Source organism: Sturnus vulgaris, chromosome 5, assembly GCF_052056855.1.
Source record: "Sturnus vulgaris isolate bStuVul1 chromosome 5, bStuVul1.hap1, whole genome shotgun sequence".
Classification (NCBI taxonomy): Eukaryota; Metazoa; Chordata; class Aves; order Passeriformes; family Sturnidae; genus Sturnus; species Sturnus vulgaris.
The window spans coordinates 38290083-38317276 of NC_142247.1; the positions used below are offsets into that span (position 1 = coordinate 38290083).

A 27194-nucleotide genomic window follows, 5' to 3' on the forward strand; every position below is an offset into this window, starting at 1 on the left:
TCTAGGCAAGGGAAATAGGAAACATTGAATGATGTGATAGAAAAAGGTGACATTTTGAGTTCAAGGTCTTTGTTCTATAAAGACTGAATCTTTCCATGCATGGAGTGTCATAAAAGTTAAAGTCAAATGCTATCTGAATTAGTTGATTAAGAAGTCATTGTTTCATTTAATATCATAGGAATCTGTCCTGCACAAGGTTGAACACCCTTTAAGAAGTTTAGTGTCTTTCTTCCTCCTGTTTGTAGCTGTGTGAAACAGGTTTGTGTTTCAGAGTTGGCTGCTAAAGTTAATTATTTCAGTTTCTTTTCTCTCCATTTGGCTGGATGATGCTAAATGCAATTTAGCATAAGATGATTTCATAGTCTAATCAATGGTGAGCTCAGCCATATTTACAATGGTATATTACAAGTTCATTTCCAGTGTACTCACCTCAATGTTTTATTGTATTCCTGGTTCATTGAAGGGGTGATGGCCAGCCCTTAGCTAGTAGAAGCTGGCATAATCCTAGTATCTGGCTCACTGAGTCTGTATGGTATAAAGTCAGGGCAGAATGTGACATTGCATTTAATATCTGGAAATTTTGTAAAAATGGCTTTGAAAATATATATAGGAATATTTTATCAATATAGAAACTATTTGCATGATAAAGTACACATCCTAATCAGAGATTAATAGTTCCTCATTAGTGCAATATGATTAATTTTTTGTGCAACATAAGTTTATCATCTTAAAATAGCTCTGTGTAATTTAACTATGCAAAGAAGACTTTGCAAAGACTCAAAAACTGTCTTCTTTGCATAGTTAACAAATAGATCCACATAAAAATAGGGAATACAATATCTGAAATGTATCACCGAAATTGTAACATCTAATACTGTCAGATGGAGAAAGGCCAACATAGCTTGCACACCATAACATCTATTAATAGACCTGACTCCCTCCTGCAATGTCAACTGTAACATTAATCCTTGTTTTAAATCATAGTATCTCAAATAGCAGCTGGTACTAGTAGTACAGTTCTCTTTCAGTTTATATCAGAGAGCCCAATGGAGTCTTTTGAAGGACCTAGTCAGGTTAACAGGGCTAACTTATTACAAGTCCCCACTGGAAATGATTTCTCTTCAGAGGATGAAGATGCTAACGCTGACGTTAAACTTCGTTTCTCCCCACGTCCCCGAAGACGAAATTCTTCAGCTTCAGAGGAAGAGGAGGCAGAGACTCCCACCAACATCTCAAGAAAAGTTTCATTTGCTGATGCATTTGGGTTTGATCTTGTGTCTGTTAAAGAGTTCAATATCTGGGAATTTCCTAATACAGGAGAAGAAAATTATGTAGAAGATGAAGTTTTCCCTCAGGATGAATATTTTTTGTCCCCACAGTTTACATTACCTGCTTCTCAAGAAGAAGTTTTACAAAAAGTGCGAGAGCAGAAAGTAATGTTGGAGTCAGTCGTGCTGCTGCCTGGGATTGCCTGTATGAACGGCATTATACGAGTCCTGAATGTATCCTTTGAAAAACAGGTGTATGTTCGAATGACACTGAATAACTGGCTCAGTTATTATGACATCCTCGCAGACTTCATGCCTAATGCTTGTGGTGGTGAAACGGATCAGTTTTGCTTTAAGATTTCTTTGGCGCCTCCTTTCCTGAAAGATGGAATTAAGGTGGAATTCTGTATACGCTACGAGACATCAGTTGGTACCTTCTGGGCAAACAATGATGACAAAAATTACACACTAATTTGTCACAAGAAAGAAACTGTTACCAAGGTGGATAATAAACCCCAGAAAGAGGTTACAGATAAGTGTCTTAAAGGATGCTTAAAGACAACACAAAGCAGGTGAGGTTACACCTTAATTTTTGGTAATTTACAATATAGCTGGATAATTCTGACTTTCCATGTGTGCTTACTAAAGTCAAGACTGCCCATGTTATTTTCTTCTATTTTACTTTTTTTTTCTAAATGAAAAATTAGACCAGGACTTGTTTTCAGTAAAGTGTTTTCATATATCAGCCAGTGGTTTTCTGCAGACAGATTAGTTGGGATCATAATTTTATGCATGCCATTCATTTAAAAAAGTAGTGTGAAGCTCAATAAATCCTCTGTGCACTGTGTACCGATTCTGATCTCTGGATATAAACTGACCTGACATCAATGGGATCTTTTTTCCAGACTAAGGTAGCTGTACAGTTAAAATAATTTTCATCCACTTCCTTTGTAAGTCAACAAAAATTTAAAAGCAAAACAAAAGCTGGGTTTTCCCGCAATTTATTTCATGTTTTTTTTTCTCTATACACAATTACTAAATCAGAAATGACACTAGTGGTTCATGAAGCAGAAGCAATTAGAATCCAGCAATTAAAATAGCTGGTACAAACTTTTCTGCAAGTGGTTGGGCTATTCTGCAAGTTGTATATTAGGGCTATAATTCCTTTTCTCTGCCACTGGTTCATACTTCTGTTTTACAAATGGTGAAATGAAGTATGTTTTATTAGGCAGAATCGGCAATATATTAAAGAAAAAAATATATAGAATATATCTTCTATATACTGTTCTGATTAAATATAGACAAGTAATATGCCAAAGTGGGAGTTGTTGACTTATACTTTAATCGCATATAAAGAGAGACATTTATTAGTAGTAACTTCTGGTATCCCACTGTTTTTAACCTGTTAGCAAAAAAAAGTTGCATACAAAAATTTAATTCTCAATTATTTTCCTCCCCAAATTTACTATACATCAGTTGGACTTTTGCAGAATTAAATCTGTATTTCACCTGTAATGTCCTTTGGATGCCAGAACTAAGTTAATGTTGGCGTTTTGAACTTATATTGTGGTTTTAATTTTTATACTCTTTCCAGTGCTGTTTGATTTCACTGGCGCTCTTTTGCTGGACTGAAGTGGTAGGGAACAGAACTGCAGCAGTGGTGGGAGCTTTAGGAAGTGGGAGACAGCCAGGGCTTCCTCTGTGCAGAGCCTTCAGTCCCAAACCAGACTTGCTGTGCTGGGAACTTCTGCCAGCCTTAATCACGCATTAGCCCTGTGAGGGGATATGCACAATATGGATTAGTGCTTGTATTAACACCACAGGGTAGGAGCCACCCCAAGGCTACCCCAAGACCTGGTTCATAGCCAGTCCACAAAGCTCTCCTGATAAGTGTCCCTTGGGCCAACTCTGGAGCCCTCATGATGATATTTCCATGAAGGAACATCCCAGTATGTTAGAGCAGAGGGAACAATGCTTTTGCATGTTCTGTGTTAAATTCCTGACATTTGTGGCTGGTTTTATACATAATTTCTGTATTTTAAGGAGTGTCACATGACCCATTCTGGATAGGAAAGATAACCTGGGATACCCTGCAGAAGGGCTGTGATATCAAACACCATAGGCATGTGCAGGCAGTATTACTCCAGCCCGAGCTGAGGTAGCCCACAAGGAAAAAAACGATGGACATGGAGAGCTGAGTCTCAATTTAGTGAGCCCTGGGCTTCCAGATGGTTTCAGGGACAACCTGAAAATTTAGGTTCCATTGGCATCTAAGGTCAAATAACTCCTATGTGTTTAATTCCCTAAAGTTTCTCATGACATGCATAGTGGTAGCAAAAGCTGTAGAAGCCTTCCTTCTGGTGGATACTCTTTTACATGGATATACTAAATGATTTATGTGTAAGTCAGACAGAGAGCTGTTTTACAAAATGGGAAAGGAAATAATGTGTCTTCTCAGTATAAAATTACTTTGTCTCTAATCAGACTATAAGGTTGTCTCCCTCTATGTCAGACTGAAGAGGAATGCATATGTGTGCATGTGTTTATACATACATGTATATGTATGTATACATTAATGTGTATATTTGTTCTTATACACGCATATGCACATGTGTGTTTAAAATACTTAAACCGAAGTGGTCAGATTCTTGTCTACATTAGGATCTACTACACATTTCTGTCAAACAGTTAACAAGCATGCACTTTCAAGACTCTCTTTAGTGGCAGAAAAATGTACAGAGATCTTAGAGTAAATGCAAAAATGAGTTGAAAGTATCTTTGGAATATTGTTTGAGTGGTCACCAAGGCTTTTGAAAGTTCTGGGAGTATGTAATCCAGGACTAATTTTATGCTACAGGGACTTCTTTGATTTCACAAGAGTCACAGCTTTTGCCAGTGTAAATGAGGTCAGCATCAGGGCCTTTTGTTTCAAAAGAACTAAGATGTCAACTTCCATTGCTCACTTGTTTTTCAAAGTGTCTTTGTACACGTTGCCCCTTTGAGTGAGGAGGAACACCCTGCAGACATCTGCAAAAGTACCTCATTATTCTCCTTCAGACCCTCATTAAAATTCCTTTGCTTTGATATCTCAAAAAAAAGCACAAGAAAAACAAATCCCCCAAAATTGGCAGAGTGAGGCCGCTGATGTGCTGTTACTCCTTCATCTCATGTTGAGCAGTGCTGCCCATTTACCAGCTCTCCTCCTCTAGCCTCTCTCTCTCTCTCTCTTCTTGCTGTTAGTTGGGATGATGAACTCTGCAGCATTTATATGTGCTGTGCTGGGTGTTTATAGAACTTTTAACAAAGTTGGAGGGGGGGGCGTTGTCAAACGTAACTAGCTTGTCCTTGGAGTTGCAGCATTGCAAATAGATAGTAAAAGCAATTTTATCTATGATTCTCACAATAAAGTGACAGGGAAGGAATATTGCTATCCATACCCATGAGTTGGACATCTTAAATAAAAGATTTCTTTATAGCAATCTGAATAGAAGGATAGTTTTAAAGGACACTCATCACTCATCTGTTTCAAATTTAGAAACTTGTAATAACATTTTATTTTTTTTAAACTCTTGGCTCTGAGATATTTATACTTTCTCTTAAAATGTGCAATTTACCTTTGCAGTTAAAAAATAAGACATGAAAGGATCATGTTTTTTTAAGCAGAGAGTCTGATCCACACTATGGCATACTTGTGTGGCTCATTAAATGTCATTAGCAAGGATTGGTTGTGTTAAGTAAAAGGAAGAATGTTCACTTTCAGAGGAAGTTACTGGGGAAACACAATAATTTGACTATTTCAAGTTTCCCTCAAGAAAATGATCCAGGACTAAGAAGAGTGAATGAGGGAAATAGACTGATTTCTGACACCATTATTAAGAAATAAACTTTTAAAATGAACTTAACCTTCAAAAGTTGCACCTGAAAAGAAATTTATAGTAAAAAGCAAAACTACATCAAATAATTAATGCTAAAAACTGTCTATATCTGGATATTCGGGACCACATCACTTAGAAAGCTGCCTCTTCATTTTATGTTTCATTTGCTTTTGCTTCCATGTCCAGGTATGAACAAATAGTCTTCTCTTAAAATTTCATAAAGTATTTGGTGTTAGGTATATTTTAAGAGCCTAAAATTATTTCCTCGTAAGCTTTAACCATTTTTGTGGCTTTCAAAAGTCTTCAAAGGATGCATAGGGACAAAATACAGTTTGGGAAAATAATGTTTAAATTAATTAATTTATGCTTAGGTCTATATGAAAGTGTTTGCTTAACTTGTATATAGTCATAAATATACTTCAGAAGAAAAATTGACTCCTAAAATCTTAAGACTCGACTCACTGGAGATGGAAAAGTTTCTACCAATAAACAGGGCCTAATTTCCATCCTATTTATATAAATATGTGCATGTAAAAATTTTTATTTATATATATATATATAAGTCAGGAAAATGTAAATTAATTGCATTAGCTCCACTCTTTTATCTTTCTTTGACTCTCATGATTTTGGGACATGGATAACAATTCTGAATGTGAATTCTTCCCAGCCCTCAGATTTAGACCACATGATTATATTGTGGACACCAAGCTCCTGCACTGGCCTGATCAGGCAGGAACTGGTTGGGTGTTGCACGAGGCAAACTCCTGCAGATCATGCTGAAAGTGAAAGAGTTATGGAAGCCATGTCCCCTGTCACTGGGGATGCTACATCCCATTTCTGTGCTTGGCCTTGGTTTGCCAAAAAATGGCTGATAAGCATGAGAATCGTTTCACAGAAAGGTATCGTGTGTTTGGACTCCTGTCCTCCAACAAGGAAGAGGAAGGCAGGTATAGCTCTCTGAGCCCATAAATACATCACTCTGAACTGGTACACAGTGTATCACTGTGACCCAGATGATATTGATCTTATGCTTTTTTTTTGGTAATTGTTAAACTGTACCTTTTTTTGAGTAATAGTGCATCAATTCCCTTCCTTCCGTGACTCCACTTTAAAACACAACATAGAATGTGGCAATGGCTCTTACAAGAGCTGCTCCATGTACAATGCACAATGAGAAAGAAGAGATTAAAACCCATGTCTGTGGGCTGCCAATGCCAAATTTGACAGCACATATACTGAATGGTCTCTAAGCAACTGTCAGTGAGAAAATTTCTTCTGTGCATGAGTACCTTTCCTTCTTCAGCTGCTGATCATCTCCTTTCTAATGGGAGGCAAAGGAGGTAAAAGCTGCTGAAGATGCAGCTTGGCAGGACTGCACTGTGCTCAGTCAGTCTTCCCAGGCAGATGGCAGACCAGTGTCTAGGCTGTGCTGAGAAATGCAGTTTTGCTTCAGCTCCTCTTGGCCTTTCCCACAAGCTCATGATGTGATTAAAAAAAGAAATCAAAGGCTTCTGACAAAGATGTTTGGAAATAGTCTCTCATGCTCTTTGCTAGGAGGAACAACTGTATCATTCCCATTTGGTTCATTTAAAATATGGCATTTAAATTACATTCCCTTTTAATCCTTGTTCTTTTGGTTGTGTGTCACCACAACCAGGAAGGGAAAAGAAGAGCAGCAAAGGTGTTGAAACACACATCTTTTTGTGTACTTCTATTTAATCTCAAGGTTGTTTCTGGCATTTTAAGTCATGGGTTACATCTTGATCAGCATATAGATATGGGATTTGACTAAAGTTTAATGCTATTAATAGGAAGTGACTGCAGTCACTGTTTTTACCAGCAGAGCAGCTGCTAGAGAAGCTATCCATTCAAAGGGAGCCAGCTAAGAGGAACACTCTTCTCTCTGTGTTTAATGTGACAGTATTCCCAGACCTTCTCTTGCCTCCTGGTCATTGCCAGTCTTTCTCAGTTTTAGAATCAGGTAGGACTGGCATCAAAATAAGACTTTTCCATGTACTTGACCATGATTATCAGGGACACAGGATAATTATTTAACGTGCTCTAAAATATATTACTCAGACAAGCAGGATAAAAGCAAGCTGTGGAACTGAGTTTGTCTCAGCATTAGGAATGCCTCTTAACAACAACTCTAGGGTTATCTTTTGAGGAAATCGCTGTAGCATTACTCTCCAAATTTAAAACAATTGAAAAATATTCTATAAAGAAAAATCCTACCTGGTCAGAAACTACATTCAATGGGTTTTTTTTCTGTCTGTTTGATCATAATATTTCAAAATCTGGGCTTGTGTACTATTTGAAACTTATTAAAGACCCTAAAGATAGATATTTCGGTTAATGGTTTAAGTCTGAATGCTATCACAGAAGTGTTAAAGAAAGAGATGGAAGATATGGATGAGAATGGCATGCACAGAAAAATACACACATTCTTCCTGAACTTGTGGTCTCCTAATTGGAGAGTACCTGAAAGCTGAAAACCTGTCATATTTTTGCTTTTTTTGTGCCACCCATCTGCCATCCATTTATTGCACTAGAAATATTAAAAGAAGCTTCTAAAATTTAAGGGAGCATCACATGAAAATAACATGTTGCTGTACTAGCAATCCTAGCATAGTATTTAAACTGGAATTTATTAGTATCAGTGGTCTCTCATTTATTTCCATGATCTACTTTAGAAACTGCTCTTACCAATGCTACAGAACAGAAATTTGTGTTCTATTGTGTGAGAAATATTGGTTGCTACAAAGCCTTTTCAGTTGTTTGCATGAAATCATATAAAACCAGTGCTCTGTAATCTGGATGTCATTTCTCAGCCATGATAAGTACTTGTATTATACATGCATTGCTTGGCTTTACACTTGTAAGACTTTTTACAGTTACTACAATTTCATCAGCTTATTTAAATATGCCAATACTGTAACACTGCTATGACTGACTCTTAGAACTTTTTAATTCAACAACTGGCTTGATCCTGCAAATAGACACAATAAATAATTTAATGGACATCAGGAGTCTCACTGAACTTTGTAAAATTCGTCATGTGTAAAACTATCCTTGAATGTTAATATTTACAGGACCAGATGCTCTGTCAGATTGCTGGTTAAAGGCCTTTGGAAAAATAGACATACATTGCTAAATGAACTCCTGTATGTTCAATGATTATTTTGTTTAGGAAGACATCTATTTTGCAAACTGAATGAGGCTGTAAGTAACCATTTCAGTTCTCTCTCCTGTCCACCATTCAGGTACTATAGTTCATAAATGTTCAGTTGGAAAAAAAAAATGTTCCATTACATTAACCTTGACTTTGCTAAATGTTAGTCTTGAAAAGATGTTTAAAGTTAGCGCAACATTAGCTGAGAGCACTGGAGTCATATTTAATCATTGCAATGACTACCAGTGTCATTTGAGCTGTTTATTCTGATTATGAACTTTAAGCTATAATCCAGTCCCAACACCACAACTGAAACAAGTTCTGAAATTGAAGCAATGTATTCACCTGCAGTGTAGGTCCAGAAACCAATTGCCCATGGTATTTTTAATATTAACTATGGATTTTCGTCTCATCTACAAAAGGTGGAAAAAATGGTCCAAACAAATACTTTTAAATTTAAATGAAGTCCCTGCCTTAGGGCAAAGGAGAGGGTAAGACCTTTTAAACACCGTGGGAGAATGTTAGAAGTGGCCATTTGATCCCTAGACCTTCAGTGACACGCACTAGAAGTATTAGTTGACATGCCAAAGCATAATAGGGGGCTTGGTTTTCTGAGTGTCTTTCCACTCTCCTCCTGATTCGTGAAACCAGCTGATACTCTAACACCAAACCTGAAGATTTATTACTGGTGGTTACTAACTGTAGTCCTAAAGGGCACGGGGCTACACAGTTGAATGTGAACTAGGCAAAGCTGGCAGGTTTTTCTTACCTTGCACTTAGGTGCACCGAGTGGATTGGCATTTACATTCTGTTTTGATGCAAAATTGTTGTCCCTGCAATAAATTTATAGATGCTGGGTGATAACCATAAGATATGCTAGGCTGAAACCTGTTATGGTTGTGGTTCATCTTATGGTAGAGGGTTGAGGAGTTTGTCAGTCTATGCAGCTATGCTAGTACATCTGAACCAGTGTCTCCTAGGTTTTTTCCATTACTTCTTGATAGAAATATTGGTACCTATCACACATCTGCCTTCTTGCTATGCAGTAGTAAGCATGTGAAAAATGAAAAAAAATTATAAAAGTCTCTTGCCATGATAACACCTGGAATTTTCATCCTACCGAGACACTTACTGAATTTACAATTGCTTTCCAAGATATAGATCTTAGTTTCCCTCTCTTAAGAACAACTGTCTAAGGTTTTTTCGTGTGGTCACTCTTTCTGTTCTCCTCCCCAGGAGTGGTATCTTAGACTCACCTGACTGCCATCTGTCTCTCTACAGTCTATCTAAGACACTTACCACCTTCTTGAATACATGCCTCAGCACACTACAGGCAGCCACTCACAAAATACTCTCTTTTGACACGCCAGAAAGAGACTGCTCCTTCTCTGTTTTTCCCGTGTGAGATTCAGAAAAAGATAAGAGGCAACATAGGTTAGTGTTTTTCTCCTCTCAGATTTATGCAAAATAGACAAAACTTGGAAGTTTCTCTCCTCCAATATTTTAAAGCAGTGGGAAAAAGAAGTAGGAGAAGACCAAAGGGACACTACCCCAGCTCCTTTCTACAAAACCATTTTGATATTTGATCATGCCTTTTCCAGACAAAATAGTGACATATGAAGCATATCCTCTTACATTAGGCTAAGCCTAGCTCTCAGAAAACTTGACTGCTCACTCATCATTTCCTCTTTATCAACAGCTTGGCCCTGGAGATAGATAGATATCCAAATAGAAAAGTCCTGAAATACTAATTTCACAATGGATCTCTCAATAGACTTTCTAACACTGCCCTGAAGAATCTTTTTCAAAGAGGTTCTCTGTTTATGAAATACTTAGCCCATTCTGTCAAAGTACTCAATAAATTTTCTGACCAATCTGCATATGAAACAGCTGTGTAACACTTCTGAACAGGTACTGCTTCAACATTCCTACATGGACACCACAACAAGGTACAACAATAATGACAGAGCTATGAAAGGATCTGAAAAAAGTGGAGAGTTCCTTTTTACAATTTCTATAGCTTAATTTGAGATATAACTGACTTATTATGCAATGGGCTATTCTGCAGTCTTCATACCTATAGTCATGAGATTTGGGGATAGACAGTGCTATATTAAAGGTTTGCCCCTGGCACCAAACTGGTGTTGGGCTCCTGGTTCAGATTAGATGTCACCAAAATCCTCAAATGGACAGATATATATCTATACTAAAAAAAAAAAAAAGAAAAAAGTATGAATGTTTTGCTATTAAAACTCAAGGTCTTTTTTAATGAGCTAGAAAATAAAGACTAATTTCTTGGGACTTTGTTTGCTTTGAGGCAATGATTATTCTCATCCCAAGTCAGGCCAATGCATTTTGTTCTGTGCCACCCATGTCCCTGCTTCAATCATAAACTAAGACCGAAAAATGAAAATATTAGTAATTGGAAAATATAATCCCCTGGATAACACCAATCCAATAATCTTAATAAAAATAGATTTATTACAAACATTGTCAGAATTCTACTGGGAATTATCTTTGCAGAAAAAATGCTTAAATTCCCTTACAGCTGCTCTCTTGATCAATTGTCCCCCTTGATACTATTAATCATAATGCCATATATTGCTTATTCTGAGCATCTATTTCAACTTCACTTTCCAAACTTCTTTTCTAATTTCTCCATGTGTAGAAGTTACTGACAGTCCTTTATTGTCCTTTTTCAGGCTCGCCTTTTCTCCTCTTCTGGTAACAGCCCCTTTTCTTAGGTGAGAAGACAAAATCTAAGGGGTATTTCCTCAAGGCGGAGAAATACCACAGGTTAATATTATCTTCCTCAAATTTCAAACATTTAAGTAGAGGTTCTTTGTGTCTCTGTTTTCATTCAAAATGCTTGTGAAGTTTGTTTGACTGACTCTCCTGGAAGTGAAGTCCCGTATTCCCAGGGTGGTTTCCAAACAGCAGCCGCAGTGCCAGCCTCCTTTGCCATGCCAGCCAGCAAATGCCCTCACCTCCTGCTCTAATAACGAGTGCACCACCCCATCTCCTGCCTCTGTCCTCTGCTTCCTGACTATCAACAAGGAAGCTAATTAGTGTCAGTCCCATTTATTGGGTGACACCTATTTACTAAGAACTAGGTTGAGCCTTCTCTAACACTGCTGGTAGTTGAAGGTCATACAGGAAAATCAGTCTTGCCTAGATTCATAATCGGAGCTCCTATTTTACATACAGCATCATTTTAATAGGATCAGTTGTAATGTAATATTTCAAAATATTATTCGGTTATTTCTGTTTAGTGTTCACACAGCTCTTCATTTATAGATGTTGATTTTTGTCTGCAGTTTTTGCTTCTGTATCTTTTCCTTTGTGGTCTCAATCAGTTTTGAATCGAACATAATTTTAATTTATGATTTCCTGCATGGTTTACATTAAATTATTTTTCTGTTGTGCTTCTATTTTTTAAAATACCTTCTGAAAGAAAGTAATAGTATAAACAGAAGGCCATGATACTGCCACACATGACATATAATAACAGTGTTATGGTTCAGGCATGTATAACATGATATCTCCACAAGGAGGGATCATTTGAAGCCAAAATGCTTTTAGGTGGGAATTGGCCATATTTCCCGTAAAGCCACCTGAGAAGTCAAAATTCAGGAGTGTGCATTAGAAGCCCAGAAGTGAGGAATGGTGCTGGCTGAGCTTCAGGTGTCCTCTGTTTTGTTGTCAGCATGGGCAGCAGTTCTCCACATGGCACTGGCACTGCTCTGTGCAGCCTTGGTCTGTCTCTAATCGGTGCAGCTGTTGGCTGCTGCTGCACCTAAATTCCAAGGCAGATATTTCAGCCTGGGGATGCAGTCACTGCCCAGGCCCACAGCTCTGCCACCTCCCCAGCTCTGCTGCCCAACACCTCCCTGAACCTCAGTGCAGCTCCATCAAATTCCAACACAGCTCTGACACCCCTACCTCTTACTAAGATCACCCTTTTTAACAGTATGTAAAAGCCTGAAAAACGGCCTAGAGCATTTCCTTGAGAAGTGTTTCAGATGAATACTTAGTTTCCTTGCAACTTGCTTTCAGAGCCACTTTAGAGCTTTTTCCATCTACTCCTGACTAATAGGTTTGGTAGTTTAGAACTCACACAGGCTGCTCACACCGACTGCCCTTTGCTGGTTGCTGCTTTTGCTCTGCTGCTCACTTTATCCTCTCCTTTAAACACTGGGAAGAACCTTTCTTGTTCTGATTTTATGCCTTCTTGGACAGCTGTAATTCTGTGTCCATTTGTTTAGTGCTCTCCCTAAGGTCTAATATTAGAATTTTATTTTCTTTTATCCTTACATCTTGCCTTAAAAAAAACCCAAACAAAAACAAATAGAGGACTGTTTAACATTCTCAGGCAGTAATGTCAATTTTCTTGCATTTTCTTTATATATACCACAGTTTATTGCAACACATCCTCTTGTAGGGTGCACATCTTTTTTTAATGCACCCTAATCTTCATACACTACAAATCTGGTTTGAGTTATTGAAATTCTTTAGCAATAATCGCAATAACCTTTCTCTGTATTTAGATGATTTCTAGGAAAAGAATATATTCCCTTAATTTCTGGCAAATTCTTATCAATACCTTTATATACAAGTTACTATAAAGATTAGCTATTCTTTTCTAATTGTTTCTTGGAGTTTAAGACTGTCTCAGCAGGAGTTGCTGAGGGATGAAACTTCTAATGATGATTTAAAGCAGTGAAGTGTGTAGGCTGAAACTGAAATAATTATTGCTGTAACCCTCTAAGCACTCCACGTTCCTCAAGAGAAAATACTTTGTTCAGAACAGACCCTGAACAACAAAATGCGAAGAAAGTAAAATAATAAAAAAAGCCTCCAACCCTTGGAGCGGGATGATAATTTAGAAATGGAATCAGTATAATGTGAAGATGTTCTCAACAACTGCTCACAAATGCATCAGACATCACAATTAAAAGGAAATAATAATTATGGCCCCATTCTAAAGTATGGAATATTCTATTCCATTCAATAAGTCATGAACACTTTAAAACCATCAGTGTAATCTACAAACCTATATTTACAACATTAAACTGGATGTTCTGCCTTTTCAATAACTGTCATCTCATCTCTATTATTTTCACCTCAGACTCTAATTGTTTCTTTTATAGGAGCTAACCTACCAGTGTCCTTGGCAGTACAGTTTATGGCTCATGCATTTACAGTAATTGTTTGGGCAATTTGCCACACAGTATAACAATCTTCACATCACAATCGGTTTTTATAATAAACAGCATTAGTTGTGAAAAATACAAGTGATGCATGATTCTTATGGTGGATAAAGGGCACTGAAGATGCCCTTTAGAAAAAGAAAGGAAAACGCTCAAGCCTTGAACTACTTGAGAAAAATACTGATGTCACAATAGAGCTAATTAATTTGATGGTACAAACAAGAGGGGGAAAGGGCCTTGCATTCATTAGTGTCAATTCCAAATGAGAGCATACAGTTTATAAAAATATTATTCTGCCTTCATTTAGATGAAATATGCAGGTAAACAAATAAGAAGCACCAGGTCTGACAATAACAATGATTTTTCTCCTTAGCTTCATCAAGGCTCTTTCTTTTCTGTAGACACAGGTAGTTCAAAGCCTGGGCAGATACAGCTTACAGGTAGAGCTCTGGAGGATCCAGATCCTCCTGCCCAGCAGCTGCAGTGAGGCCAGCACTGCCAGGCACCACGGGCCACTGGAGCTGTGCTGGTGTGCTCCTGAGAGCTGAGCGTGTGCCTTACGGCTTCTCTCCATGGCACACAGGTGGTGGCACTTAAATGTGACATGCTGCATGACATGCTGCAGACATCTTGTGGCCTCTCAGTTTTCAAGAGTCCTGACATAGGAGGTCAAGCACTGATCGGTGGTGAGGCCATTGGACACACCTCCTGCAGGCAGTTTTCTATGTTAGAAATTCTCAATTTAAATCACTGGGGAGACTTGTCCCTGTAGTGAGTTTTGAACTGAGCAATATGGAGGCAAGGAATGAGTTTGTCTTTACTCATTGGATATTTAGTTCATATATCCAGTCAGTGAGATAGAATAAAATTAACTATGGATACACAATAACAAATGAAGTCAAAGTCTACACTTTGAAGGTCCACATCAGGATCCATGGTGGCTCCTGAACCAGAATGAAGCTCATGTTTTGACTTGCTTTTTTTTTTTTTTTCTTTTTCCTTCCCCTTTTTGCATTTTCCTCTCAGTGTGAATCAGTTTCGAAAATATTTTCTCCCGTGTCCAATTGGTATTTTAGGGCCAATTAGATTAAAATAGATTAATAATAAAATTTCTCAATTAAAATAGGGCAATATTTTAAAGCAAGAGAACTGTTATGGGGGTTATGTTAGTAAAAAAAATATCTTGAATTCTTATTCTTCTGAGCCTTACAGACAATTGAATAGACCTTTAAAGATCTGCTTAGAGTATTACATATACAAAATCTTCCTTGATTCTTTCCAAAATTTCTTCTTCCTGGGAAATTAATTCTTGTTGCATTTTTGTGGATTTTGAATGACATTGCATACAATACTACTGAATTTTAGAATTACATGTGGAAAACCCTTTCTCTAGTTTCTCACCCAGGTCTTCAATGCATTTTACAAGCTTTCTGCTTTTGATGTATACATAAACATTTTAAAATAACTTTTGTTGTTGCTTGTTTAAATGCAGATATTTCCTTCTCTACTTCCTTCTAAAATTACTGCTGCTAATGATACAAAAATAACCGAAGTAAGCTGCCTGCCCTTCCTCCCCACATTCCCTTTCCCAGCTCTGTGGGGTTACAGTTCTGTGCAAGATTGCCTGTTTGGCTCCAGTGACAGCTCAAACAGGAGTACTTAACTGCACTAATTTACTTTTTGCCCTTCTGCTTCTCAGTAAAACACTTCTGACACATGTAACTACTTCATTCCAGGGATCTCACATGTTGTTTACATCCCAGTGGCATCGTTCTTCGGCAAGGCTGGCTATTTTTGGCACTAGATCCAAAAGCACTAGTTATATTGAAGTCTGCTGCTGTATGAGGTTGCTCTTAGGCTTAGAAATCTGTCCTGAAATGAAAATATAACTATGGTTTGGTTAAGCAACTTCAGTCTTGCCAGCTCTTTTCATGAGGACATTTTAGCTTCACCTCAATTTCAACTTCAACACATTCAATTCTACCTTCAGGATAGAATTTTGATTTGTTTTGATTTTAAATCTACAGTAAAATTCAGAAGCATGAAAGAATCCACAAAACCTAAGACTATTTTTAAATAAAATAGTGTTTAAAACTTTTTTCCATTTTACATATTTTAATCAAATATCTGAGAAATATGTTCTTTGAATACTTTAACATCCTCATACCTCTCTGAATTTCAGACTAAATAATATTATCCCACGTTTTCTTTTAAGTATCAGATGGTGTAAAATTGATCAGGTTGCATTAATTTCAGACTTTTTCAAGTATGTTTTCATCTCTCCATGCTCTATGATCCAATAATTCTAGCCTTTTTCCACATTTAAAAAATAAATATTATATTATTTAGACAGTAAGACTTATCATAAGGGGATATAGCACAGAACAAAGTGAATGGTACCGTGAGTTATACAAACATAGAGACACGACTTTAGTCCAAATTTTGGTGTGTGAATTAAAATCATGACAAGCTATGATAAACCCCACCCATTATGAAGAAGTTTGTTACTCCTGGCTATACTCCCAAACCTATTTCAATCCAAAATATCTCCTGCTCCATAGTGAAAACTCCTGCAAGCATGTATCTTTCAGGGCATATAGCTGCACAGGAGCATTTGAAATAGGGCTGGATTGCAACTATGGGATCCTGAAGTCTTATTCCCTTGGGAAATGTGTGCATAATCTCATTCACAAAAATCTATTCATGCTTCCATACTGAGACCTTCTCAGTTTCTTGTGTCTAATACTTGCACTGATAATCTACAGGATATACTTTTCTAATGCTTACAGATCTTCTTTTAAGTTTTCACAACAAATGTTTTTGTGAACTTTATATTAATGCATAAACAGTCTTGCTGCTTTTTTTACCCCTTTGCTATATCAATAGCAGGGATCCTCTCAGACTTTATTTTGTTATGCTGCAAATAGAACTACTCAATCTGTCTCCTTGGTTAATATAGACTTTTCATCCTGCCAGTCTTCCTCTAGTCCTCTTCTGAATATGTTTCAGTTTGAATCAATCTTTCTTGGACATTGTAGATAAGTGTTCTAGAGGAGTTCTTATTGATGCCTGGTGCCACAACATGAGCATTTCTTGGAAATCTTTCATAACTGGGACTACCTTCCCTGAGACGTTACTGCTGAACTTGGTTTGCCTTTATATCACAGTATCTATCTCATCTCACGCCAGTGGCTTGGAAGTGGTTTCTGGCAAAGAAACCCTCAGATCTTTCTTGTTCACCTGTTTCTTCCAGGTTCTGAGGCCTAATTTTGTGGCAGAAATTCTTTCTAGTCCCTAAATGTATAACCTGACACTTTATAATTTTGAATTCCATCCCTTATCTATTATTCTGATCCTCCAGGCCACCGATTTCTCTCAATCCTCCTCTGTGTTGGTGATGTCTCCCAACTTCCTCTCTGCCACGGATTTAATTTAGCTTTGACTTCTTGTGCTTTGGTCGGTAATAACATGACTGAGTAAGTCTGATTGCATGACTTGTCCTCTCTGATTCCCCAGCGACGCCTGCTAGCTGCACAGCCCAGCTCCAGGGACCCTGCTTGGCACTGAGCCCCTCTGCCACCGCCCAGCTCTTATGCTCAGCTCCCTCTTCTCCCGTTTAATTAATAAATTTCCCATGTGGCTGCACAACAAATGCTTTAATGAAGTCCAGATAACTGATTTTTAGACAAGGGAAATATAGTAATCTTATCAAAGACAGATATTATCAGGTGAGTCTGGCATTTTTATGCCATTTTCCATTTATCTGTATTTCTTCTCTCATTTTTGTTTTAAGTCTATTGTGAAAACTTTTTGAAGACACCTGGGCCTGCAGTTGCCTTGACATGATTTCTCTTATTTTCCTAAATATAGCTCCTACTTTTTCTACTCTTCTGACATTGTTACAGTATAGTACCACTTGAATAGTTCTGAATAGCAAAAGTTTTAAACCAATATGTGTTTTCCTCTGTTGGGTCTCTCATATTTGGGTTGGAGATTATCTGCCTCTCTTAATTGGAGCATATTTAGACAAGTTCTGCTCCCAGACTGTATGAAACAATATAATTTTCTAAATTGCTGCTCCTATGCTCCTATCAGTTATGCCTCGCAAGATTTCTCTTCCTCTAAGAATCTGCCCCACCACTACTATATAGTAGAAGAGTTTATAAGAAGTCTTTTGTTTGTGGAGTTATATATAGAAATTTTGATGAAATCTAACTTCTAAAAAAATTCTTATTTAACTTAAAAGGGCTAGTTCAAAAGCCTTGACATGTCTGAGTTTATTCCAATCCCTCATGAAGTCAAAGAAATATTGTTTATTGGTTAATTTTTTTCTTGTCACTTAGACATTTGCTGTCTACTCTTCACATCTTTAGGGTTCAAGTTTAACATTTCCTCTCTGGCATGCCAACTCCACATAACTTTGGGACTTCTGAACTCCTTCAATCACATTTTCAGTCCTCTCAGTCCTACTGACTTCATATTTGTTCTTTCTAATGCAAAATTACAATGCTAACCTGTTTCAGTCCTGACTTATATTTATAACTCAATGCAAGTGTGTGATAATTTCATCAAGAATTAATCATATGAGCATAGGTTTTAGGGTTTTTAAGCTGGTAGAAATTCTTAAGTTCCTGGTATACTGTATGAAGATGAGCCCCATTCAGCTGAATGAGAAAAAACAACAAAGCTTCTGCAGGTTTGTGGCTACTTATGCTGGAATGGAGTGGCATTATCTGACATAATGGATTTTTTTTCTAGCTTGCATTGTTGTCAGAATACCTGCCTCACTTAAAAATAAAAGTAAACCCTTTTTAACAGAATACAAATGTGTCTCTCATCATGTAGGAAAATTTAGACCACGCTTCACAACAAAGTGCAATAATTAATTTCTGAAACAAAAGCCTTATTAATATTCTAATTTAAAAGTCTGCTCATGGAATTTTGATACTGTTCTAGGACTTTTTCAGGGAAATATGGAGAAAAATCTTATGAACTAGACAGACACCTTCTAATTGCCCCTGTTTGATGAAGGGGCTAATTTTTATTGGCTTTTGGGAAGTATTTCAGTCCTTAGGATATACAAATAGGTCTGAGATTGTTCTGTAGTTATATGCACCCGTAGCCTCAAAATATCATTTCTTAAATTGAAGCAGTGATACAAGTTACTTTTGTTTTATTCTCCTTGTGATCCTCAAACACTGTAGTATCAATATCCTCAATTTAAGCAAATTTTAAATTTCCCCTGAGAAAAATTATATGAGGACAGATATTTCTGATCTAAAATTAAATTAAGTAAAATAACTTTTACATTGACATTCCCTGTACTCAGGTATTTGCAGGGCAGGTGTGCACAAATATTGGGCTATAAACCAGAAATCTTTATAAAATTAAGTGCAACAGGCAAAAAATTATGCTACAAGCCCTGCAGTCTAGCTGTGTTATCATTGCCATTTCTTAACTGTGTTGCTGTTGTGAAAAGAAACTTGTGGACCACGGCTCCAGATGCTACTAGAACAAAAGTTAAGGTAAAATTCAGCTCTAATCACAGCAAAACTGAGGGGCTCAGATCACACATAAATTGAGTGTTACTGTCCCAGCCACTAAAATTCCATAACACTACAATCCAGTTTGAATTTAGAGTTACAAGGTGAGAGAACATGCAGCTTTAGATAATGGCCAAAGATGTAGGTTCCCTTTGTGGTCAGTCTCAGAGGTAAAGAAGTGCCTTACTCATGATTCCCGTGTTAGAGGGAATGAATCTCCTTTTGGAAGTGATAATCTCTCACCACTGATAATAGGGATGATCTACAGGACTGCCTGAACACAGAGGCTTAGAACAATAAGGCTAGATAAGGTAAAAATATCCTGGCACACACCCATAATTATCCATTTTGAAGCATCTTTATTTAAAGGTTTATAAAATAGGTACTCATCCTTAACATCCTTATTCAAACACTGTGTCTGTATTTTTAAACAGAAAATTTCTTAATCAAAACAAAAAATATTCACTGCATAGGTGACACAGGAAACAGGGCAGAATTCAGTTTCTCCTTTGGCCAAGGTATGAAAATTAAGCCAAAGAGTAAGGATCCTGCTTGTACATCCAGCTCCACTAGAAGGAAAATCTGCCATCCAGCTTTTCCCCAAATGTTCTGTATTCTGGTAATCTGGGTATTTTTTGCATTAATGATGTGCAGTAGGGTTTTTTATCACGAGGATGTGATAGAAGCTGAAAGTGGCACTGCTACTTGGATGCCACAGTAGTTGCTGTGGACTCTAGCTAGCAGTAGAATATTAGACTAGATAAAGGAATTGACAGCTCCCCTTCTTCTGGGAATGCTTCTTGAATGAAAAAATTGTCAAACTTTTGTTCCTTTAAGAAGTAGGCAGGAGTCCCTTCTTGCAGAAAATGGTGTTGCCATTCCTGCTTTCCAAGAGTTGTGGCATCCATATAGCTGAACACTCTAGATAGTCAGCTGTGTTCAAAGAAATGTAGATGCTTTAGGATGCTCTTTTTTTCCCTGCTGGAAAGCAGTAGAATGCTTCCTTCTGGGCCCATGTTGTTTTGGGATCATTGTTTTGGGGTAGTGATTCAGTTCATGTGTTATACATGTCTTGGCTTCTAATCTGGGGGTTTTGCAGATACCCTAATAGCACCTGAATGTTTTGATGTATCTGTATCATGGTTAAACCCCAACCTGCACAGTGCCTAGATTTATGGAAGCAGGTGAGTGAAAAAGATGCAAAAGGGCAGAAGAAAACTGGGAACTAGATGTAACACTAAGCCAAGCCTTTGAACAGTAAAAAAACCCCAACCATCCAACAAACAAAAACTAACCATCTTCCCAAAACCCCTATGTATAAATAGTAAGCACTAATGATTTACCTTAAAACCTCCACAGATCAACTGAAAAAAGGTGGATCTGCCACCTTTGTCAGAATGAAATGCAGATTATAGCAACTACAGTCAGGGGAAAGTACGACTCAATGTGAGTAGAAGAGTCAAAAACACATGGAGGTTATGCACATAGCGGAATTCAAGAGTGACATGACATTCATACAGATTGCCAGAATATTTAGCATTATTGCAATTAATGGTGAAAAAGAATTGCTGAGAGAGCATAAATCTTGTGCTTCAAGGACAGCTTCTAACAAAAAATGGTCAAGAGGAAATTTAAGAGTGCAGTGCAAATTACTCCAAGTATTTTCCTGCAACAACTCTACATCTGCCCCTAAAGTATCTGATAGTGGCCAGTGTCAGAGATCAGATTCTAGACTGGCAAGAGCTTCTGTGTGCTTAGGCTGGCAAACTCTATAAAGACTAGTTTTTAAAAAGTTGGTGACAGTAGATGCCTACGTTCTTTTAATAGAGTATAAATTTAGCATCCTCCTTCTGAATTAAGCATTTAGGTGGCAGAGTTAATGTTATATCAATTCAAATGAAAGACACTAGGAGAAAATAGAAGGGGAAAAGATTAATATTTGAAAATTAGAAAGTAATTTTCAGTAACAGAGGTGGACGGCTGGTTGAAAATCACATAAATTAAGACGTACAGAAAAAAAAATGCTTCTCATAGAGGAGTCATTAGGAGTGATATAATAATTTATATTTTACATAAGTGACATTCTCTTAACATTTTTTTCCTTTTCCACTAAAGGTTAGATCCCTATAAGCCCACAACTCGAATTGCTAGGACTTGGCAGTTCGATTGATATCAATTGATATTGATGAGGACGGCAGGCACTCAGCATCTCTCTGTAGGTGTTTTTTGTGTTGAACCTGGCCTTTGTTTTCACAGCCAGCAAAGCAACAGAAAAAATTGCACTGGCTGAGGGAAGCAGAATTCATTCCTGCTGGCCAGGCATAGTTTAGCAACAGGATTTATACTGTACACATGCAGGGAGAATCTTTTGATTTATTTCAGGTAACAAAGATACCTTTTCCCAGCCATCTCTGTAAACATACAAATATTTGAAAACACAAGCAATAGAGTGCCCGGACACATATATCCTTCCAGACCCTTGCCTGACCCCAAAATTATGCTCTCCTGTCACTGACCCATCTAATCACCTTTGTGATGCTTTCTCAGAAAAGGCCTGGGAAAACCCATCAGATTTGCAATGTTATCTGAAGGTCAACACATTCTCATTTTCTTGGCCAATTCTTTCTTATGACCAAGCCTGAATATCAGGTCACTCAAAAAGCACTATATTTTATGTAGCTGTTATTTTCAGAATTTGAAACAGCATTCCAAATGTTGTGTAATTAACTAGTAGTCTTTATATTTGAGTGGAAGGGGAATTAGAACAATAATTTTTGCAGAATAACACAAGAAGTTTCTTTTTGTTTAACAGAAAAGAAGAAATATTGCCAATGTCTGATGATGGCACATGGAATAACTCAAGGACTTCAGGTACAACACCCCGTTTAATTAGTTCTTCCTTACTTTACTGCACATGTTAATTAAAGATAGTATAGCAACCAACCTCATGGAAATTATTCAACTGTTTTTTTAACTCTTCAGACACAAACATCCCAGAGATTGTTTATTCACAAGCAGAAGACAAAGACACCAAACTAGCTAACGAAAATATAAAAGCAAAAAATGCAGAATACAACCAGGGTGATCACAAAGATGACGAAAAAGAATTAGAGTTGCTGGTAAGTGTTATACAATTATATCTACAGTATTAAATGATTTGAATCCATTTACGCTTCAAAGCTGGTGAAATGCCCCCTTTTAGCAGAGCTGACTGATGTACTAATTTACAAATGTAAAGCCTTGGTCTGTACTTACACTGAATCTCTAACTGATTCAACAATAGAAGGTGCTTTGATTTCGGTATAGTGCATCAACTTTTTCTGGTCTTAAATTAATGATTTCTCCCTTTTACTTCTTTACCAGAGGCTCTAAAAGACAGTTCTAAGGAATTAGAATGGTAACATTTAAAAAAATCTCCCCTCCTAGTCTCTAGGATGGGAATATTTTTAAATACATGCTTTCTATTTGTAAAATTGTTATATTTGTAGTACTGTTTATTTATGAGATTTTTGAAACGATAGCTATATGAGCATAGTAAGAATATATAGATTTATGTTAGCAGATTCTTCTATATCACTATTTTACATTATATTTTTTACAATGAATTTCACACTCAGTGAACATTCAATCAATTTGGATTTGCGTGCATGCATGTGTGTGGTTTGCCTTGCATTTTTCAGTATGAAAGAAAAAATGGCAATAAACGAGACACATACAGCAATCTATTATTCCCAGTGTCTGTTTTCAGCTCATATCATTTGGGTGCACAGATTCATAATCATAGATTATAATAGCTATCACCTGTGAAAATGTGAATGCTGAATCAGACAAGAGAGGAAGATGGGAAACCATTCTTTTTTTCTTGTTCATAGAGAGAAAAAAAATCCTCTCATTTGAATATAAATTTTTCTTTTATTTTACTTTAAAAAGTTGAAAATTGTTGCCTATTGTGGGACCTTTCACTGCCTGAAAGTCAACATTTTGGTTCTTTTTTCTTTATGGTGAAACGTGCAAAGGAGGACCTCTAAAATCCCTTGTTGTTCTCAGTCCACCCTTTTACAAAAAAGAGGATCAAATATAACCATTTGTTTATCAATTGCCAGACTTGTCCATACAATAAATGAAGGGGGAGCTATAATTTAGATGTTAATTTGCACTCTGCGCTCTTTAATGAATTAAACAATGAAGGCTTATAATACATGGAAATACAACCAAATCTTTGAAACACACAGGCATTGGCTCACAAGACAGCTGTGCAGTTGACAAGTAACGTGAGCCTTATGTGAGAAGAAGGGGAAATCGTAAGATTTGCATATAATTATTGAGATCATGCAAATGTCAGTTATGAGGAGGGGAAAAAAACACAGGCATCTCACTGTTAAATCCTGACAGTTGGCATCACCGAAGAACTCAAATACACTTGAGCACTGGTTGGCAGAGGGTCATTAAAACAGAATTTGCAGAGACATTAGCTCCCTCACTTTTCTTTGAGTGACGTTTTACTATTAATAGTTTGCAGAGGCTTTGCAGAAAACATATTAATAAGAGAAACTGTAATGGGGGTATCTACAGCAAGTGCAAATGTATAAAGGGGTGCCCAAGCAGCTAGCCTCTAATTGATCAGCTGGTGCTATCAGTGTGACTGCTAAAGTGAGAAGAGAGTGCAATGACAAGCAGGCATAGCTGAATAATACAATATGATATTTGGAAGCTGGAAGGGAGAATGATTGGTTTCTGGCCTTTTACTTTGCTAATCTCATTTCCAACTCATGTCTTACCAGATTGTCTAAAAACAGTTCTGGTTTGAAACCCGTAAAATGGTCCCTGAGAGAAATATAGCACAGATAATCCTTACAGTATTTGTCAGTGTGAAACGTGTCTTTGTTTTACTGGACAATACTGTACATTACTGGACACTGATGTACTGTATAACTGCCCTCGTTTAATCACTAATCCCCCTCCCCTCGCCCCACAGCTTCCTCTCTCCAAATCTAGAATCAAACGTATAGAGAACAAATTAGCCTGCCTTTAAGGGAATATTCTCTTCAGATTTAATTTGTGTAAAATCCACTAGCAGCTTACTGAACTCATGAATAAAGAGAGAGGGTTCTGAGCACTATTTTATTTCCTGCTCCTTTCAGCACCACCATAAAGCTCATTACCCATGTTAAAAAATACATGCAATGCAAATTTTGCAAATGGTTTGGAACATGTTTCCATAAAAGCTTTGTTACTGAAAACAAAACTTTCCATAATGAAATCCTGCCTCCTTCATTTGGCATATTTTTGCAAAGCACTTTTTGATCATTCTTTTCTATTCTATTGTTTCAGTTAAATCAGCACTTCACAGGAGCTAGAGGTACCTCTTCCAGAGATGAAAGGAATTTATATACAACAGACCCAATTAATTTTCCAAGTGAAACTGAAAGATTGGTGAAAAAGCTAACCTGTATAGAAAGAAGCAGTGACTTGCACCCTATGCCTATCAGTTCCTCATCTGAAAACACTTCACATGCGATAGGAGAAGAATTAAAAGATAAAGCTAAGTATTCTGTAAGACATTATAATAATCAGTTATCAGGGAAGGAAGCCACTGCTGGCTCAGTAAACAGCTATGAGAGGTCTTTGGAACATACTGGTACCAGTGAAAGCCTTTTATCGGCAAAACATTTTCCTCTGACAAAGCAGAATGAGGCTATCAATATTATGGCTACTGGCTCAAGCCGACAAGAAGAGAGGCACACAGATATTTCAAAAGGTGAAATAGATAGTGCCTCAGGAAGTAAGATGATGGAAAGGTTATTCATCAGTGAGGATGCTGCTGATACCTCAAAAGGGGCCTGTGAAATGAGACCAGAAACCATTTTACCAGAGCAAGATGAATCCATGAAATTAAATGCATGCATGGCAAGGACACTGGATGGCAATGCTAATCCAGCTCTGGAGCACCAGGCACCACAAATGTCTCTCCAGACTTTGGATTCATTGTTGTCAGATGCTGATAAAAATGAAGGAAAAATCAAGATGATTGAAAGCAAAGTTCAGGTACATTTAAGAGGAGATTTATATGCTGGCACTTTTGCACATGCTGGTGTCTCAACAGATTCAACACAAATAAAAGGAGTCGGTGAAATGTCAGAAAAGAACACTGATTTAGGGAAGCAGAAGAAAGTCATTGAAGTAGCAGACTTGGCATCAATTGGTGAGGAGGAAGCTTCCAAGCCTTTCAAGCCATACAGGAAACACAATGCCAAAACCCTGAACCCAGCACCTCTGCCAGCTGAGAACAACAAGCAGGCACCCAGGGCCACTGAGGTGGATGAAAGGCGACCTGAGGACAATCAGGAACACAGAGGATTCAAAAGGTTAGAAGACAGAGAGAAGACAGACAGCACAACCTTCGCAGAGCAGAGGTGGCAAGAAACGGGGAGTGAGGCTCAGTGGAGAGTGAGGGGGAGCATGGAACCTCGGACCGTGACTTCCACAAAGGAGTTGTTTACCTGCCAGGAGGCAGAGAGTTGTGAAAAGTCTTCTGTCTCTGAGCAGGGTATTACAGAGAAAGCAGAGGCAGGTACAGCTTATATAATTAAAACAATATCAGAAAGTGCTCCAGAAAAAATGCCTGGCAGTGAAAAAGCAGTAATTGCTAAGCTACCTCGAGAGACTGCACTAAGTGACAGGCCCACAGAGGAAAAGGAAACAGCGTTTGATACACATGAAGGGAGAAATGATGGTTCACATTATGCTCTTTGTCAACTCAACACAGTGGGTGTATTATATGACACTGAATTTGAAAAGAAATCAGTTTTAGGTATTTATAATGCATGCGTACATGAAACGCTGCAAGGAGAAACGAAGTCTGTATGCAATAGCAGGGAAAAATGTGCCAAAGCACAAGCAGACAATATTCTACCTGTAGGAGAAGCAGTAAAGACTTCTGCTACAGGAAATTTGCAGGAGGGTTTATGTTCAGAAGTACCTAAAAGTCTCCTGGGCACTCAGAAGCATCTATACCATCAGAAAGCAGAAGAGCTCCACAGGGAAGAAAGCCATGGTGATACACTTTCCTGTTTATGTTCTAAAGCTGAAACAAAAATGCCACCTTCTGGTACAAATCCTGTGCCTAGTTACCATTATAAAATCTCTTCAGTGGCATCTTCAGAAGGGCCCGGTGCGGAACGAGGCTCAGAGCACCTGTATGGATACTTTGAATCCAAAGTCGTTGACAAGGCTGCTGCTGAGTCAGGGTACAATTTAAATCTAACAAGTGAAATTACATGTATTAACAAAAGCTTCTCTCCCGAAGTTGAAAAAGGAGAAGTACCCTCTGCTTCAGACACAGCAATTTCTGGAGAAGGAAGAGGAAGGAATATAGGTCAATTTTTCCATCAAGCAGAGCTCCAACAAGAGAAGTTGTGGAGGCCAGAGGTTTTAATTGATAAGTCTACCAGAGAGAATGGAGGAACAGACTCTCATGCTGACCATTTAATAACTGAGGGGGAAACACAAAGCTGGCTTGATGACTCACGGAAAGAAAGCCAGCATGCTTCTGATTCGGCAGATATTTCTAACCAGAAGAGTGAAGCACTTAAGTTACCTAGTGAGTCTCTAGGTTTAAAACATATTGCTTTCAAAATATTTTATTTCTTCTTGTTTCTTCTATTTGCTGCAACACTCTACCACTATGATTTGATGGTCTGCCTTGCACTCTACCTGTTCTCATTGTATTGGCTATACCATGAAGGAAGAAGAAACAAGGAGTCTATCAAGAAGGAATAACATTGACTGTCAACTGTGCTCAGGATCCATGGTCAATAATCTCCAATTTCAACAAAGCATTTTCAGTGTTAAAGAGTTTATTCTTTGTTAGAACCAAAGCAAGATTTTCACAGCAGCATCTTTTATTAAGAGATGGCATATGAAGTTGAGCCTTCATATAAGTAATTAAACTATGCAGGACCATTATATTTGGATCATTAAATACCTATATGAGTATGAGTTCTGAACCACGTCAAGTTAAAATGAAGTACAGCTGTTGCTTCTTAGCAGGATATGAAGAAACAATGCTTCATGTCTCTGTAGTACTTAAACCCACCATTTACTTGCTTTAATTTCTTTTGCATTAA

The 27194-nt window shown here is 37.6% G+C and overlaps 1 protein-coding gene across 2 annotated transcripts; it reads left to right on the forward strand.

Moving 5' to 3' along the window:
* The first annotated feature begins 1046 nt into the window (after window positions 1-1046).
* PPP1R3A (protein phosphatase 1 regulatory subunit 3A) lies at window positions 1047-26847 on the forward strand. Of its 2 annotated transcripts, XM_088166144.1 has the most exons (5): window positions 1047-1840; window positions 11018-11059; window positions 21881-21939; window positions 22051-22187; window positions 24400-26847. In XM_088166144.1, exons 1-5 carry the CDS (start codon window positions 1047-1049, stop codon window positions 26845-26847), a joined length of 3480 nt encoding a protein of 1159 aa, XP_088022270.1. The 2 variants fall into 2 exon arrangements, with proteins under 2 accessions (XP_088022270.1, XP_014743473.2); XM_014887987.2 differs by lacking the exon at window positions 11018-11059.
* The last annotated feature ends 347 nt before the right edge of the window (window positions 26848-27194 follow it).